The 18411-nt window shown below is 50.6% G+C and overlaps 1 protein-coding gene and 1 pseudogene across 1 annotated transcript in view; one reads left to right on the top strand and one right to left on the bottom strand.

Moving 5' to 3' along the window:
- Window positions 1–1031: 1031 nt before the first annotated feature.
- Window positions 1032–18411, bottom strand: part of RUVBL1 (RuvB like AAA ATPase 1) — a 44098-nt gene continuing 26718 nt past the window's right edge. The window contains exons 7-11 of the mRNA XM_049641116.1: window positions 17421–17484; window positions 15814–16012; window positions 6814–6916; window positions 2452–2543; window positions 1032–1414 (exon numbers count right to left, since the gene is read on the bottom strand). Coding sequence (XP_049497073.1) covers window positions 1255–1414; window positions 2452–2543; window positions 6814–6916; window positions 15814–16012; window positions 17421–17484 — 618 coding nt within the window. The 3' untranslated portion in view covers window positions 1032–1254. The remainder of the gene's footprint in view (window positions 1415–2451; window positions 2544–6813; window positions 6917–15813; window positions 16013–17420; window positions 17485–18411) is intronic.
- On the top strand, window positions 9442–10072 carry LOC125931035 (U6 snRNA-associated Sm-like protein LSm3; annotated as a pseudogene).

Below are 18411 nucleotides of genomic sequence, written 5' to 3'. Positions count from 1 at the left end.
AAATAAATAAACGTTTAAAAAATAAAAAAAGGAGCACGCAGACCCCGCCCGTGTCGGGAACCACTTCGGTGGCTAAGCTGGCAGATGAGGATCAGGCTGGGCAGGCAGAGTGTTGTGCTCCTCCTACCAGGCAAGAACATTCCACCGAGGTATCTACCAGGGCTGCCATTTCCCCTTCCTCTCAAGGGGCGAAAGCCCCACTCAGTGCACTAACGTGTCAAAGGGACACAGGAGCCCACCGAAAGAGCTCTCAATGGTCGAAGCCAGACCAGTGTAACAGAATAAGTAACGTGGTATTGGATTATAACCCCAAGTATAGATAAATATCCCTCCCCGATCCACACCGATATACAGGATTGAGTAAACACGCAAGTGGGAGAGAATGGGGGAGAGCAGGTATCTCCCATGCAGAATTCCAGATCATCTCTGTAGATCCCCAGCCCTCGAGGAGGTGAAGCAGCCCCCTTCCCCCCCACCCCACCACTTCTAGGTGGGCTGCACTTAGTGACTCCTTCCGAAGAGGACGATATAGAAGAGGGATGAGACAAAGGTGACAAACATGACCGGAGCCAGGTGACTGCCGGGAACGGCCCTGCACCTCTGTGGTCTTCCACAGAGTGATGGTGAGAAAACCTCAGACAACGCGGAGGGCTGATCGACACAACGCCTGAGCAGCGCCCCTCAACCTGTCACGGTCGGCAAAATCAGAGAACGGGTAAGAAACCGTCAGAGCCAACAGGGGCTGAAGGAGGTGGGCCGGCTAAATGTAGTGTGGTGTCCTGGGTGGGATCCTGGGACAGACAAGGCCATTCCTTAACCCAGAAAATTGGAGCAGGGCAGGACAATGCGAGCCAATACTGGCTCATCAGATGTGACAAAGGAACCACACCAGCACTGTGGAACGTTAACAATGAGGGAAGCGGTGTGAGGCACACGGGAACCCCCTGCACTGTCTTCACAACATTCTGGAAATCTAAAACTGTTCTGAAATACAAAGTTTATTTTTAAAAAATTCAGAGAGAGACACGGCATCAAAATAACCTACAAGGGTTTATTAGAAAACATTCCAGGTGAAGCAGGGTTCCTTCAAAGCAACCACAGAAGTTATGATAATTTACAAAGAAACACTTTCCACGCTGAACTGATGCCGTTCCCGACCGCGGCTGAGTGGGGACAGAGCCCAAGTGCAGGGCGGCCTCCCGCCGGACCCGAGGCCAGGCTCGCCCGGAGTGTCTCGCAGCCAACGCGGCCGTCTCACTTCATGTACTTATCCTGCTGGTCAGCCAGGATTTTGGCCGAGGACTTGGCATCATAGAAGAGCTCACTGATCTCTTCCACATGCTCTTTCTCGATACTGTCCTTCCCATTGATCTTGGCCAGCAAGTTGGCCGGGGTCAGCAGCTGCACCGAGTACCTAGAGTGACAGGGGCCAGGGCAGGAGTGAGACGGGGCCACATATGGGAGCCCCCTCACCACATCAGAGGAGGGCCACAAGCCACAAGCCACATCCCAGCCCCCAAATCTGTCACAGTCTGAAAGTTCTCGGACAGGCTGTAACTGCGCTGCTACTCGAAAAAGAGCACAAGGGCGCTTGGCTGGCTCAGTCGGTGGTGCGAGACTCTTGATCTCGGGGTTGTGAGTTCGAGCCCCGCACTGGGTATAGAGATTCCTTAAAACTAAAATCTTTGAGAAAAATAAAAGGGACCACAATCTGTGGTGGACACAGGTGCAGGCAAGGAATGCTAAGGCCCAGACTGGACACTGGACATGGCAGACGGCAGGCAAATGAGCACACAACCAAAAGCACGTTCCCCAAGCAAAGGCACAAAAATCCCGGAGTTTTTAAGTACCGCTCCACCCAAAGAAAACATCTTGCAATTCTGCTTCAACCTCCGAGCAAGGAACAGACTCAAAGGGAAACAGGGACTGGCTGGGGGCTGTGAGGTTGTGATTTCTCAAGCAGTTGGGACACCAAGAGGGACAACGTCCACAGGCAGGTGGCTCTGGGCCACTGGCGAACAGTCAGGAGAACAATCTGTGTCCATGCTCGTCCTTCCCCCTCCCCTGCACCCACCACCCCCTGCCCACCATAGCCTGGAGAACAGAGCCAGGGGGAGGGGCCAAGCCAGGCCTGGCCAGTGAGCCCTCTGCCTCGGACCCTGGTCTCCGGACTGTCCATCTCTTCCACTAAGGGAGCTGGCAAGCTCTCCACACAGGGGGGCGTCCACTGTAGGACAAAGGGACCTAACCTGTTACTCTAGCTTTATGGACGCCGTCACTTAAATGTTCCTCGTTCTAAATTGCAGTGCCCAGGACGAGAGCCATCACAGCAGTGAGAGCAGACGTGGTCCTGTGCCCTTGTGAGGGACCCATCAGTATGTCTCAGAATGGGCCCTACGGAGGCTCCGCAGGGCAGATGGGTGGGGAGTAGCTCCGGGCAGATGTGCTCACCTCAGAGTCGTCTTGGTGCCAATCTCCCCCAGGTGGTTCAGCGCCTCCTCACTGATGTTGATCCCTTCTGTCTGGGCTCGGATTTTAATAATCTTTTGGAGGAGAAAGACCATGATCAATAGTGACTGACCTTAAGTGTCCCCTTTATCAAGTGCTTTAAAAACAATCTTGTCCAGCGTGTCTTGCCTGGCATCAACCGTGCCAAAGAGGCCCAAACCTGGGTTGGAAGGGCAGAGAGCTGGCCTCCACCCTGGGCTGCTGGCCCTGCTCACCTCCGGGGTGCAGTGTTCACAGTGACCAGATGGCGGCTGGTACCCTTGGAGGTGTGGGCCGGGTAGCTCGGCTCCTACCTCCCCACCCTCCCCGCAGCACTCCCCAAACCTAGAGAACGTGGGCCCCTCCGACACCTGCCCAGGAGCCCTCAAGGGCTCTAACCTTCCTCCCCAGCATGGGTACCACCACCTATAAGCACTCAGGCAAGAGGAGACATTTTTTATTTGTTTGATAAATACGATGGTTAAATAAATCAAAAAAGTTACTTTTAAAGATTTACCAGCCCTCATAACATCACTGGGAGATATCTAATCTATCACAGAGAGGCTGACGCTTGTTGCGGTTGGAAGATCCTGGCGAAGTTGGAGGGGAGGCAGGCTGGCGGCGTGGCTGCTGGAGCACAAGTGGCCCCGGCATCCTGCAGGCGCACCGGCGCTGAGTGATAAGGGGCAGCTGGGATAATGATGTTGTGTGTTGGGGAGCCGAGATAACTCGAGGACTTCGAGCCTCATATAATACAGGAATTTTTCACTTTGGCAGCTTCGTAAACAAGATATCAAGAAGCCCTTGTTTAAATTAAAGCCATAAAAACACCCGAGGTAGAGGCATAGGAAATGGGAAAGACTGAGCCCCCGGCTCAAGCCCTGCATGGGGAAGAGAGGGACCCGGGGTTTAGGAGCCGGGCTCTTCAGACTGGCCTTACAGCTCCCGGGCAGAGACCCGCAGAGGCAGGCAGCTCAGCGTCAGGGACCCCGGGGAGGGTACCCAGCACATCGGCTGCCGTGAACGGACGAGTCCTGCTCAGTAGGACAGCCAGGCCCCGCACAACTGGACCAGGGCAAGGGCCAAGGTGGACGAGACCGCGTGAGCCAGGGCCACCGGCCTGTCTGTTGCACGCCACCAGTGCCACCGGGGCGGAGGGCAGGGATGTTTCATTTTGTCAGGAGAGACTCAGAACTTAGACTTCTGTGTGAAATGTTCTGATGTCTAAATATTGGCAACCTGTTCAAATAATTCACAAACACGGCCCCAGCTGCGTAGAATTCTTCTGTTCAGCCAGTGAGCGGGCTGCCAGTGTGACCTCTGTCCAAAGACTCTTAGCTTGTGCACGAGGAGCTCCACCGTCCACTGTCTAGGGTGTGAAGCTAAAGGCACCGGGCAGAGGGAAGTTACCGGATAGGCAGAAGGGTGGCGGGCAAAGGAGCAGGGAGAGAGATCCCGCTCCTGGCTCCAACCACAGGACGCCCCTCCGACCACAACAGCCAGAGCCAGACAGATTTGTGCAAGAGGGCTTCTCACTGACAGCTGGGGATTAAGGAAACCTCCAGGTCCTGCCAAGAAAAATGTCCCCTGGGGGCCTTCAGAAACTCTAGGGAGATGCAAATGTTGAATCCTGGAGCCCGCTCAAGGTGAGAGCTTCAGACCAGAGCATCCGGCCGTCAGCAAGCCCCACGGCATTGGACGTTGGGCCTCGGGAATGTCAGGGATGCTCTGCTCTCACTCTCTCTCGAGAGCAGGTCAGAGCAATCCCAAGCGCTCCCTGTTGCAGACTGCTCGGAAACGGACAGTTCATAAATTAGATCTTTAATCATTTAATAACCTGCAGGGATAGTTTATGAGGGTGTCGGCACTGATGGCAGGGCACACAAGTTACATTTACTTTGTTTTTTTAAAAACCCACCCCAGGCTCCCGTAAAAATGCCGAGGTTATCCCTTGAACCCACAAGAACAAAGCAGTGCGCAGCCCGGCAGTTAGTCTGACCTCTGCTCACCCGAGAGAGAGAGCCTGAGAAGAGGCTCTCCTGGCTGAGCCAAGAGGGAACCAGCCCTCTGGAGGGGCCAGAGGCACAGGGCGGAACGTTCCCGGAGAGCCCAGACCACGTGCTCCACGGTGAGCTGGCTCCGCGCGAGGTCCTACCTCTGCAGCTCATCTCTGTGACCCGGGGATGCTCGTTGTTCCCGAGCCCCGAAGCCTGGTTACTGAGAGCTGTTGTGAGGACCCTAGCAGGTGACTGTGAAGTCCCCGCAAGCTGTTAATAGCCATGATAGTAACCGCAGTGGAGCAAGGCGGCTGGCCCTGTCCCTTCCCTCAGTCAGCCTCGCTGTCTCACTCAGTCCTCACGACAACCTTGAAAAGAGACAGCAGACCTTGTGCCAACTGCTCTAGTCACTCAGCCAGGAAGTACCACCAGCGTGTGGGCTGCCTCCCTGGCACGATGACGCGGTGTCCCCGTCCCCAGGGTAAGGATGGGGACGCAACCGGCTTCTCCTTTGCTTTTGCCTCTGCTTCTGTTCAGTGAACGCCTTGGCTTCAACCCGGCACTCGTCCAAGGGCCGGAGACCATGATCTGATGACAAGGCCCCCGGCCACGGACACCGTCCCCTACACAGTGTGCCCGCCACTGCTCTGCACCCCTGTCAGTGCTGGTCACGAGGAGGTCTCTGGCTCCCGAGTCTCCATGGCACTCATGAGCGCTGTCGACCACAAACACCAGCAGGGCCGGGCCGCTCGGGCCACGGCGAGCGGAGTGCTGCCAGGGAACGCCAGGAGAGGCCGTCAGAGCTCCAAAGGGAAAGGCCCTGCCGACAAACTGCCACAGGGAAGCCACCCCCAACCGGGACCTTTCTAGCACGTGGGAGCTGGTGGCACAGTGATGAAGACCAGGGGCTTCCGGACCAGGCAGCCTGGACTCCAGTCTGTCAGTCCTGTCACCCACTGGCCACTGACAAGCTCTATGAGCTTGGGTGGCTTAGTCAGCCTTGGTCTCTGGGTCCTCACCTTTAAGAATGACAGGGTAATAACTCTCCCACCTCACAGGTACCGGGGATCAAACGGAAGCGTGTTGGCTAAGTGTGTCCATGGGCTCAGCATGACATCTAACAAAGGGGGCCTGTGCTCTGTGAGAGGAGAGGGTCCAGGCAGGGCCTGTGGAGACACACACTGGTGCAGCCCTGGTCCACACGAACCCACAGTGAGGGACCTACGCCGGCAGTGGGACCATCTGGGGCAAGGGCGGGCAGAGCAGGGCAAGAGCACAGCCGCGCTGCCCCGGTGGGGTACCAACCTAGGCCACAGGCCGCCACTGAGCACGTGTGCAGGCTCTGCAGGGTACTGGCTGGCTCTGCATGTTGGACTTGTCACCCAGGGACTGAGCCATCCGTAGGAAGCGAGGGTGACCAATGACTACCTGGAAGTACGCACAAGGGGACTAGAAACTCTTAAGTGTAAAGTGCCTGGGCACGTGGCGCCCCAGGTCCAGATCAAGCAAGAGGCAGTCCCTGTGCAGAGAGCCAGGGCAGTGCCCTCTGGGGTAAGGCCCAATCTCAGACACCCGTGTCATTTTCCACCCCCAGGTCTAACGCAAATTTGGCTCACGTGGAATGTCGAGCATACACTCTGTGTTAGGTACACTTCCTTCAGCCTCTTATAGGCTGCTTTTAGGACCTCCATTCCCAGGGGCCCCTTGAAGCTGTGTGACCCTGCCTCACCAGCTCTCTAGGCCTCCACAGCAGCCTCAGGCACAGCCTCCGAAGCCCCCAGGACGACTACCACTAGTCACACTGGTGGCAGCAGATACGCTCTCGCCCCCCTCCAGCTTCTGTGCCCTGCTGGAGCCGGCCTGCGTGGGTCCTGGTGGGACAGAGCTCTTGGCTTCGCCTACTCAACAGAAGAAGCCTTGGAGGGGGCGTGGCCTAGATAAGCAAGAGGCTACCACAAAATCATATTTTATTGCCTCTTTCCTAGAGCTGGTGGCTTCCCTAAAGGCTGTCATCAAGTTGGTTTTTTCACTATCCCTTTCCTAAAGTTTATCAGAAGGGATGTGATAGAAGAGACAACAGCCAAGACCCACAGGCAGCTAGGGTTTGGGAACACCTCAAGCAATGGCTCGTTAGCCCCCTGTGAGCCCACCCATCTTTCAGACATGAGGACTGAAGCTCTGGAGTGCTGTGACTTGCCCAAGGCCAGGAGCTAAGTGCCGGGACGGTGGTGGGAGCCAGGTGTGCTCCGTGAATACCTTTCTACACAGCATCAGGGATGCTGGGGCAAATGAGGGGAGAAGACTGTGGAGAGGGAGAAGGGGGGCTCACCTGTTTCATTTCCTGTGGGGTGTACAGCATGGTCCGGATGATCATCACGCGGTCCAGAAGGTCAAGGGGGATGCCGTGAGGAGAGGTGATGTCCTCAGTACCCCTGCAAGGACCGGAATGATCACATCACCCGGGCCTCTCTGAGACCCGAAACTAGACACCGGAAACATGGCTGAGGTGCTCACAATGAAAGAGCAGCCAATTCACATCCTGGGCCAAGCCGCGACCACAGAATAAATTAACTAACATTCAGGTGGTGTCAAAAACAGCTTTGTTATTTTAGCAAATATCAGTATCATAGGATATTTGGGGAAGAGAAGAAAAAGACACCTAAAATCCTATTAAAAATACTCATATAGATATTTACCAAATTTTCATATACATGCCTTTATAAATTACACTAAGTATGTAGATTTTTGTTCTGGTTTTGCCCACACTGCTTCTGTCTTAATAAGCTATCAAGTATTTTACTTAACCCAACCTGTTGGGGATTTAGCTGGTTTCCAAGTATTGCCATTAATAATGATGTCTGATAAATAATTTTATGCATACAGTCATGAACATTTCCTCAGCCACTCTCAGAGTGCCTGACACGACCCTGAATATCTGTCTGAAGGAATGAATGTCCTAATTTACACAGCTACATGAGTGATCCGATCTCACTGCACTGCAGCCAGCACAGGGTAGTCTAATTCTTAAATATTTTGCTGTTTTCATGGTTTAGAAAAAGGAAGGGTGACACCTTGTTTGAACTTACAGTTCCTGGATTACTAGCAAATCACTTGAACGTCTTCCCTTAGGTGCATTAATTATTTTCTTTCCTTTTGGAACTGTCTAATTGTGTCCTTGGTGCCTACTTTTCTCTCGAGTCCTTAAACAAGTCGTGGGAGGAGCAGCCCAGGAGGGGAGTCCTGCTGACCCACCAGGCCCCAAGACTCCAGGTGCCCGATAGGCTGTGTGCCCGGCAGACCTGGTCGCAAATGAGGTTGGCCTCAGCCATAGGGTCCGGAAGCCCGACGTGCCACGGGCTCCCACCGCAGCCACTGGTGTCAGAGCGGCCGCAGGTCTACATCGGCGCTGTTCCTGCGTCCCTAAACCTGCACCAGGCTGCAGAGTCCATGGTCATAACTCATCAACAGAACAAAGAACAAGGAAGGTCATCTGGATTTAGTTGTTAACATCAGAGTATTCAGTTTCAAACATAAGTGAACGTTCAGGGGCGCCTGGGTGGCGCAGTCGGTTAAGCGTCCGACTTCAGCCAGGTCACGATCTCACGGTCCGTGAGTTCGAGCCCCGCGTCAGGCTCTGGGCTGATGGCTCGGAGCCTGGAGCCTGTTTCCGATTCTGTGTCTCCCTCTCTCTCTGCCCCTCCCCCATTCATGCTCTGTCTCTCTCTGTCCCAAAAATAAATAAAAAACGTTGAAAAAAAAAAAAATAAAAAAAAAAAAAAATAAGTGAACGTTCAAGAAATACAACTTTAGTGAAGAAATCTTTGTGTTGAAATTCTATCAGGTCGTCAGTCGAAGTATAAATGTATATTTATTATTGCAAGAATAAAATGTTCTGATGCACACTACAACAGGATGCTAAGTGAAAGAAGCTAGTCACAAGAGGGCAGATACTGCAGGATCTCACTGGTAGGAAATACCTAGAAAAGGAAAATTCATAGACACAGAGTAGAGTAGACGTTACCAAGGGCTCAGGGAAGGGGATGATGGGACTCACTGGTTAATGGGTACAGAGTTTCTGTCTGGAGAGATGGGAAAGTTTTCAAGACGGGTGGTGGGATGGCTGTATGACTCTGTGAATGCAATTAGTGCCACTGAACTGTATACTCAAAAGTAACTAAAATTGCAAATTCCGTTATATACATTTTCTCAAATACAAACAATTCAAAGAAAGAATAAAATGCTATCCTTAAGGAATAATTGTTAAATCTAATATGAAAAAACAATTAAGACCTTTCAAAATAAATAGGGAAGTCAACTAACAGCAAATATAAATATTAAGGTAACTTTAGAGAAAACAAATCTTTTCCACCAAAAAAGATTTCCAAAGTAACAAGGAAGAATTATAAAGAGTAAATTCTATCATGATTCAAATCTCAGTATTTGGTATGCTTGCAATCTTCACATGCAAAATTAAAACTACAATTAATTTTGAAGTATCTGATTCTGTTTAGGCCGCAAGTTCAGTTTTTTTAAGTCTTACTTTGGATTTCTCTTGGGAATTCTCGGGAACTCTTTAAAAGATCTCAACTTTGCCATGTTAAGATATCCCAAATTCTGTAACACTTGTGGTAAATAACTTTCCATTCAGATATAATAACAAACATAGAAAGTATAAAGAAGAAATGGTTAGAGGAAAAGATGAAGTACTCCCTAATTAAACTTCAAAAAAACAGTATTTATAACAGTGCACTAAGAATTTCTCGTGGAGGGGGTGCCTGGGCGGCTCAAGTACGTTAAGCATCTGACTCTTGATTTCGGCTCAGGTCATGATCTCAGTTTGTGGGATCCAGCCTCACATCAGGCTCTGCACTGCCAGCATGGAGCCTGCTTGGGATTCTCTCTCTGTGCCCCGCCCCCACCTCACTCGCCTCTCTCTCTAAATAAATAAACTTAAAAAAAAAAAAAAAAGAATTCTCATAGGGACTTGACCCACGGCAGACAAGTGGACCAGCAGCAAACCCCCAGCACCTCAGAAGAGCCCCTGGGTCTCCGCAGGCTCAGCCTGGACACGTGACCTTACACAAAGATGAGAAATGACAGAGAGCTTCGAGGCAGATTATATGCTTGTGTTCAACATTTAAATATGGTATCAGGAGATGTGGGAGAGACGGCAACTACTACAGAAACTGATGAGGACACATGCAAAGAGACAAAATCGGCGAAACGGAAAATTCCGATGCTCTTTGTCCGGGAAGATGGTGTTGTAGTAGTTGCCCAACCACTGAGAGTTGGCTGAAACAAAGAACTGACCGCGGGACATAGGAGAGTCTGTAGGAGTGCCTCCTTAACTACAGAAGACACTCAAAAGAGAAAAGTGCGTAAATTTTGGTATGAAGAAAGAACCAAGGATTCCTCCACTCCTGAAAGGAGTCGATTTGCAGAGAACCCACAAATTCTCAAGCTAAAGGGCATTTTTATTTTTCTCCAACCCTTCCAATAAATGTGCTCACCAAAACATAGAACTCTTTTCAGTTGACCTGCACCTTTCTTTTGTTTTTTTTTCAAATTATTTCTGATTTTTTAAAATTTAATTTGATTTGTTTTTTACGCGCAAAAAAAAAAAGGAAAAAAATTCTTATAGTTTTGAGTCCACAAAACTAAAAATTTAAACAAAAAAGTCTGTTTAAAGACTGCTAAGCATTTTTAGGAATTAAAGCCAAAACATTTGTCCAAGCTATGAATCTTAGGTACAAAGTTTCTTTTAGAAAACTTATTAGTGAAAAATGGTTTCTGGAATTCTGTTCTGCAAAAAGAGTCCATCACACTAAGTGGGCCAGGAACGGAAGCCTCTACTTACCAGCTCCTGCCCAGGTGGTGAGCCCAGAAGGAGCTCTCCGTGCAGAGCAATCACCGTTTGACAAGGCCGCCATAATTGCACTATTAGATTATGAAATTGCTAATAATAAACTGTAATAACTACATTTGGCTAAAACTGCAGATTTATTCTTGTACCCAGAGGCTCATTTCTGGCTTTGGCCCCAGCCCAATATTGATTTCACCATTAGGCCATTTGACAACTGTTCAAATGGTGTTAACGCTGTGCCTATTCCAGGCACACGATTTTGGGCTGTGACGCCAGACGCCTAATTCTCCTTCAAATCCAGTATGGTGTATCTGCAAGAACAAGGTAACTGCACTTCTATTTATCCTATAGCTACACCTACAAGTGTAAATGGTTGACTCATTTGTGAATGCTTCCCTCTTACTACAACTCAGAATGCCTCCACTGCGACGCTTTTGACATTTCGGATCAAATCAGTTTTTTGTAGGGGACTATCCCGTGCATTGCAGGATCTTCAGTGGCATCCCTGTCCTCTACCTACTAGATGCCAGTAGCACCATGAGTCGTGACAAGTAAAAATGTCCCCGGCTGAGAACCACTGCCTGACTGCTTCTTTATATAACCCTGTAACTGCGGGGACACAGATAACACAAAGCTTTTCTGATGACAGGAAGTGCAGTGAAGGACACCTCTCTGGTAATGTGAAGGGTAATCCCCATAAGCACACTGAACCCTGGCTCAGTGGACACAGAAACAGTGTTACGAAGAAAACCATTTGAGTTTTTGAAGAGGCTACCAAGACAATTCAATGAAAAAAGAAGTCTTTTCAATAAATGGTCCTGGGACAAATGGACATCCACATGCAAATGACTGAAAGCTGGACAGGCCTCCTCCTTCACCAAACACAAAATTCTACAAATGATCATAAACCTAAACCTAAGAGCTAAAACTATAGAATGCTTAGAAGAGATCACAGATGTAAATGTTTGTGACCTTAAATTAGGCAATGGTTTCTCACAGATGAGACTAAAAACACAAGCAATGAAAAAAAAAAAAAAAGCAGAAAAACTGAATTGCATCAAAACATAAAAACACCATCAAGAAACTGAAAAAAAAAAAAAAACAAAAAACCAACCCACAGGATGGGAGGAAATATTTGCAAATCATACATCTGGTAAGGGTCTAGTGTGCAGAACACATAAATCTTACAACTCACTAATAAAAAGACAAATAACCCGGATAAGATAAGCGGCAAAGGACAGTAATAGACAATTCTCCCAAGAAGAGGTACAAATGGCCAATAAGCACATGAAAAGATGCTTAACATCAGTAGCCACCAGGGAAAATCAAATCAAAACCACAGTAAGCCACCACTTCACACTTGGAAAGCTATAAAATAAAAGACAGACAGTAACAAGTGTTGTCAAAGATGTGTAGAAACTGGAACTCTCAGACACTGCTGTGTAGTGGTGAATGGTGTAGCCACTGTGGAAACAGTCTGGCAGTTCCGTGAAAGGTTAAAAAGAGTTCCCATCTGGGGGCGACTGGGTGGCTCAATTGGTTAAGTGTCTGACTCTTTGATTTCGGCTCTGGTCACGATCTCACGGTTCCGGAGTTCAAACCCTGTGTCAGACTCCATGCTGACAGTGCAGGGTCTGCTTGGGATTCTCTCTCTCCCTGTCTCTCTGCCCCTCCCCTGCTCTCTCTCTCTCTCTCTTCCTCTCAAAAATAAACTTAAAAAAAAAAAAAAAAGAGTTCCCATCTGACCCAATAATTCCACTCATAGGTAGGTACCCAAGAGAATAAAAACCTAAGTCTGCATAAAAAGTTGTACACAAATGTTCATGGCAGCATTATTCATAATAGCCATGAGTAAAAACAACCCAACAACCAACCCAATGTCCATCAACTAATGAATGGGTAAATGTGCTATTAAATATTCCACAGTATGGAATACAATTCAGCCTTAAAGACCAAAAAACACTGACATATGTTACAACATGGATGAACCTTGTAAACATGCCCAGTCAAAGAAACCAGGCACAAAAGAAAACAGATTGTATGGTGAAGTTTATATGAAATGTCCAGAGAAAGCAAATGCAGAGACAGAAAGTAGATGAATGGCTTCCAGGGGCTGTGGGGAAGGGTGATGAGGGAAACTAAGCTGGGGGATGAGGCATGGCAGATAACTGGTTGATTGGCATAGGACTGCTTGCAGTGGTGATGAAAATACTCCAAGACAGATAGTGATGATGGTTATACGACTTTGTGAATATACTAAAAACCCCTGAATTGTACATTTTAGATAGGTGAATTATGCTGTGTGTGAATTCTATCTCCATAAAGCTGTTTTCTTAAAAAAGTGCCATTTTAGGACGCCTGGGTGGCTCAGTCAGTTGAGCGACCGACTTCGGCTCAGGTCATGATCTCACGGTTTGAGTCGGGCTCTGTGCTAAAAGCTCAGAGCCTGGAGCCTGCTTCTGATTCTGTGTCTCCCTCTCTCTCTGCCCCTCCCCACTCATGCTCTGTCTCTTTCTGTCTCAGAAATAAATAAACATTTTTTAAAAATTGCCATTTTCTGCCCCAGGAATACCCAGAATGGAGACCACGCTGTTTCCTAAGTCTTGCTCTTTGGTGCAACAAAGTGGAGAGAAACTCCTCTGAAGACTTCTTAGCCCCAGGGGGCTCTTCCCCACAAGAAAAGAAGACCTCCCAAGTATTGGGAGCTGGGATGAAGGTCAGGCTCTCCTTTAATGGCTGAGGGTCCTGGCACAGAGGGGACTTCTTAGGGAAGCAAGGGAGGGTGGAGCTAAGGCACAGCAGTACAGGTGCACCTCCTTGGGGACCCAGGGGTGTCATCTCTTCCCAGGAGGAGCCTAAGGCCTCAAGGAAGAAACCTAGTGCCAGATGCTGCTGTAGGAATGGCTCCCCCTCCCCTGTGCACAGGGAGCCATGACCTAGAGGACAAGGGGGCCACTCACTGGTGGTGGTCAAGGCTCGTTGCACCAGCTCAACCTACCCCCCCGCGCCCCCCCCCCACACTGACCAGAAGCAACACAGGAGAACAGGGGTGGCAGGAGCTCTGGAGCCAGCCAACCCTCAGGCCTGTGGCCCACTCATGTCACCTCCCGTGTGCACCTGGAAATAACATCACCTGCTCACAGGATTGTCAGGATGCCCAAGACTACAAGGGATGACCCATGTCAAGTACTTTGGACAGTTTCTAGCACAGAGGAAGCCCTCAGTTACTGGGCGCTTCCTCCTCTTCCCTTTTCTTTCGAGCTCTGGAGGTCACAGAGGGTCTCAAGGGCAAGGAGGCTCAACAGCACCCCTCTAGGAAAAAGTCTGCTGGGAAGCAAGTCAGATGTTGCCAACACTGTGCCAACGTTCCAGAAATTTCATCGTTTCACATCTACACTCAATCAACACTGGATTCAAATCCCAGCCTTCCTTCTGTGCTGTATGACCTTAGCCAAGTCCCCCATCCTGGTGGAGCCTCAGTGTCCTCATCTGAACGGTGAGAACCAGTCCCTTCCTCAGTAAGTTGAGGTGTGAACTTCTGTGCTTGGTGCACGGAAGGACTCCTCGATACACGTTAGCTATGATTTTTATTGTTGCTAATTTGACACTATTATTATCAACGCCACGACAACAAAATTCCTAGTAGGGCTTAGCACCACAACCTGCTTCAAGAGCATACACCCCAACTCTGGTGGCTCCAGCAGAGAGCTTCACACCCCGAGCATCTTCTTCCCAGGTGGGTGACTGTGGTCTGGCGGCAGCAGGCAGCCACAACCTCTAGCAGCCCTTGATGAAATCAGTCTGGAGGGGCTGAGGCCAAGTATCCCAGGTTTCAGGCGGACCAGAGCTCCATGCCCATTGGGCATGTTCTGAGATCAGAGCTGCCTCACCGTGCACTCTTTTTCTGAACGGGTTGGGTCTGAGAGAAGGTACTCTGAGTCCTAAGGGATTCTGGTCCTGTCAGAAGCTGCCAGGCTGCTCAGCCGTAAGGGAGAGGAGCCTGTTAGCAGTCCCCAGCAGGGGGAGCCATCACTCCAGGCTGAGCCTTTCACCAACTTTCAGACCGAAGCCAGGCCTCCCCAAAGCATGCAAAGTCCGGCAAACCTACAGGGTCTGTGCAGCAGGGATGCCAGGCTCACCGGGCACCAGGCCACATCCCCATTTCCAGAAGCTGCCTAGGTAGCCAGCTCCTCTCACCAATGGCTGGCCCAGCCCTGGAACAAGCTGCCTTCTTCCCAAGGATGCAGAAAACACCTGTGATGATAATCTTGTCAAGACAGCATTACAGGGATTTAAAGAGGGACTATAGGCTGCTGCCACATGAACTGGAATCACACTCGCAAATCCTAATTCGGAGCCAGAGTGATCACCTGAGAGGGGAGCTGCCCCACAGCCAGCCACACAGCTTCTGAACAATCTCAATGGAGACAAAGCTTCTCCGTCAAGAGTGAGCTAAACGCCTGGATCTGACCCGCCATCACTCAGAGGCAAGTCTAGGTGAATCAGCAATTTGGGTTCCTCACTTGGTTTGGCTCCAGCTCTGTGCTGAGACAGTCATGGGCCTGAGGGTCTCTTTCCTCCCAGCCCTGCTGCCAGGAGCTGGCAGCCTCCAGGGCTCTGTTCACCCACACGACTTCGCTGCAGGCTTCAAAAGGGCTCCTTGCCACCCCGCTTCACGCCCCAGCACTGCTGGGACCAGGCCCCAACATTCAAACAAAAGAGCAAGAAAACGACCAAGTCCAGGGCCCTTGAGAGCTAGGAAGACAGTGTGTTGTTCTCAGGGGCTCATAAGCTTCCAGAGTAATCAGGAGAAAAAGAACCTCAAGAAAGTCCCCGGTCCCAGCCCTGGCAGGGTGGAGCACCATGTGGGCATGTGCCTTCTGGGCCTCAACATCTACCCCCTTCCCAAAAGCAGGCCAAAGGGGTTGGGGGTGGGTGCAGGCGCCAGCGTGGCTCCAAGAAGATCTGGGATAGAGAGAAAATATTGGTTTCGTTATCAGAAAGATCTGGGTCCTCAGCCTATCTTTATGACCAGGGGCAAGTTATTCTGCCATTCTGTCTCTTTATCTAAAAGATAAAGCCAAGAATACTTACTGCCCACAGCTAGTATGAGGATAGAAGCCAACATATGTAAGACCACTGGAGGCCAGCCTGTCTGACCTGACCTCTGCCCACTCCAACTGAAGGACCAAATCACACCACACCGTAGCCCCAGAGACCATGTGGGAGGCCCTCATATTCAGCAACAGGGTGACTGTTGCCTTTGATGGCCATGATGGTATGAAGCTGATGCATGAACTACCTGTGAAGGCAGAGGCCACTTTGACAGGTTTCTCTCGAAATGAACGTGACCTCCTTCATCTCCATCCCCACTCATGATGTTACGGGTTTAAAGTGATCCCAGAGGAAAACATGAACCCAGACGGAGGGTGAAAAAGCCTCATGGTTGGCAGGTAGCCACCCTACCTGATGACACAGTTGCCTCGGTTGGATGCAAAGATGACGATGGGGGCGATAGAAGATTCCAGGGCCCGGTGCAGGTAGGTGAAGCACTCGATGTCCAGCATGTGGACTTCATCAACAAAGAGCACACCTGGAACCAGCTCAGCGATGCCCTGATCGATGTACTTATTCACCACCTTGTTAATCTCCCCTCGAAGTTTGTCTAGGAGACAGCAGGAGTAGACAGGCAAGGTCAGGTGGAGGGAGTGGTCACCTATTCTCCTCATCCCCCCCAAATTTGACCCAAACCCAAGTGTGGAGCCCAGTTTTACTGCTGGCTGTGTGACCTTTGTCAGGTTACATCCCCGCTTCAGTGCCATCATCTGAAAATAGGGATAATCACCACGTAGAAGTCACAGAACTGGCAGCTTCCCCTGCCAACATGTCTTGTTAAGTCTGTAAATGGCTTTGAGTTTTGCATGTCTTCACAAGGGCACACACCTCCCCCCAGTCGCATTCCTCACCTTTTGCCTTATTGCTCACATCCACCCACCTAGTGCCCTGCCACATCCCAGAGTTGGGGAGCCCTGCGTGAAGTGAGTTTTCATATGCAAATTTTTCCATTCTGCACTCAGGAAATGACCCTTTCTTTTGGCCCTGTAGACAAAGCTTAGGTTAATTAACTTTCAATCAAGTGCCTAGGCGAAGGAACAGGGTGCGTGAACAGGCCTCTCACAAGCCTCTCTGGCAGGAAATCTGGGAGAATTGCAGGCTCTGAGGAAAGGTCCCACTTCAGAGCTCTAGAGGGGCGGGCTCTCAGGTTCAAAGAGGACCATCTAAGGTCACGGTTCTCATTCTCCTGCCCAGCCCCTGCACTAGCATCAGGAGGGAGCAGCTCACAAACACAGAAAAGGAAGATCGGATGCCACATCTGCCACCAGAGCCTTGAGGCAGGGCTGGTCAGAAGAGGAGGCATGGTGAAAATGATTACAGCACAGACACTGGTCTTGGCGACTCTAATAGAAAGGTCTCAGATCATTCCATGGGCTAACGTGAAACAGAAAACCTTTCAGGGTGACAGAGCCATAGGTGGTAATTAGAAAAAAGAGGGACGTACCAGGTGAGAAGAGAGGCAGGGTACACCCAAGGTCCACAAGGGAGCAGCGGCATCCCTGCCAAACTCTGCCAAACTCCTGAGCCCCAGGAAGCTGAGCAGGGCAGGCTGGGAGCTGTGGGGTGACTGCAGGGAACTAAGGCGGCGGGGCTTGCCGTGCTCGGGGTGCTCTGGCAGGAGCTGTCCTGCACGGCTGGCCCGATACAACCCACGTTTCTGGGACCTCAAAGGGACAGGAGATTGTGACGGCCCCCATCTCCACAGACGAGTGCAAGGATACTAAGTGCATCCAGGAGGCCGTGCTAGCACTTGGGGCCAGACAAGACACAGTGTGCTTTATTTACAACTGTCTAATGCAGCCACGGGCTGGTCAGGCTCTGAATGAAGAGGAAGAAAGAACCTGTCCCAAGGCATTTCCTCAGGTCTGGGGATTCACTCGAAAAGCCTCTCATGCTATGCCAGAATCTAGGGCCCTACAGCTCGGCATCTTGCTCACAGGCCTTGCTATTTCTCTTACCTGTGATTTCGGTCTTCTTTGGCTTCATTAACTGGCCCATCATAGACAGGATGTCTTGTCCGCCCTGCGAAACAGAAGATTTACACAGTCAGTCCTGCTCTCTAAGGCACCTGCAAGAGTCTCATCATCACCACCTCCATCACACCAGTTACCACTGTCAACTGGACACAGGGTCCTGAGGCGTGGAGAAGCCAGACCGCTTCCCCCACCCCTCCCCCACAACGGAAAGCGTGAGGAGCGTCCAAACAGAGGGATTTTTAAGAGGCTCCCCTCGGCCTGCGAGAAGGAGCAAAACCCTTCGTGGGAAGTACCAGCTCTGTGGGGCCCGCCCTAGTCTCCCTCTCCAGCCATTTCCTTTCCAATCAGCACTCCCTGATTAGCCACACAGGACTGTACCCTCCTCTGAACACCCACGTTCTTTCCGTGCTTTGGCATACTCTAGTCCACCTGCCAGGAAGCACCATCTCTTTTCTGGGAAGCACCAGTTACCCGTAAAGTTCAGGTCAAAGGCCCCTGCCCTCTGCTGATGCTCTGGTTCCCTTGGGGACAGAGGGATTGTGGAAGGAAGCGTTAGGACATACTTATCTACGTTCCTGTGTCTCCTTACTAGACTCGACTACACAGTGACATTAATGTAGTCCTGGCCTGGAGCTGCTCACCACCTGCCCACTGCTGACCGTCCCCCCAGCCCCTCCCAGTGCCATCAGCAAGAGGTGCTGTTTTGTCACCTGCACGGGATTAAGAGATCCCATTGTTGCCACGCCCTGCGACACAGAGGTGCTCGCTAAATGTTCAGCTGTAAAATGTAGCAAATGTTTCCTGAGAACCTACAACACTTGATCCTGCAGGACAAGAACTATAATGCCTTCTTCACAGAGGAGGGAACTCAAAACCAGATAGCCCTAAATCATGGAAAACCCGGGGACACAGAGTGACTAACTGGCTGAGCTCATTAGTGTCGGAGTGACACAATCCCTGACTCCCAACTCTT

Source organism: Panthera uncia, chromosome A2 (assembly GCF_023721935.1).
Source record: "Panthera uncia isolate 11264 chromosome A2, Puncia_PCG_1.0, whole genome shotgun sequence".
Taxonomy (NCBI): Eukaryota; Metazoa; Chordata; class Mammalia; order Carnivora; family Felidae; genus Panthera; species Panthera uncia.
This window is presented reverse-complemented; position numbering and strand designations above follow the sequence as displayed.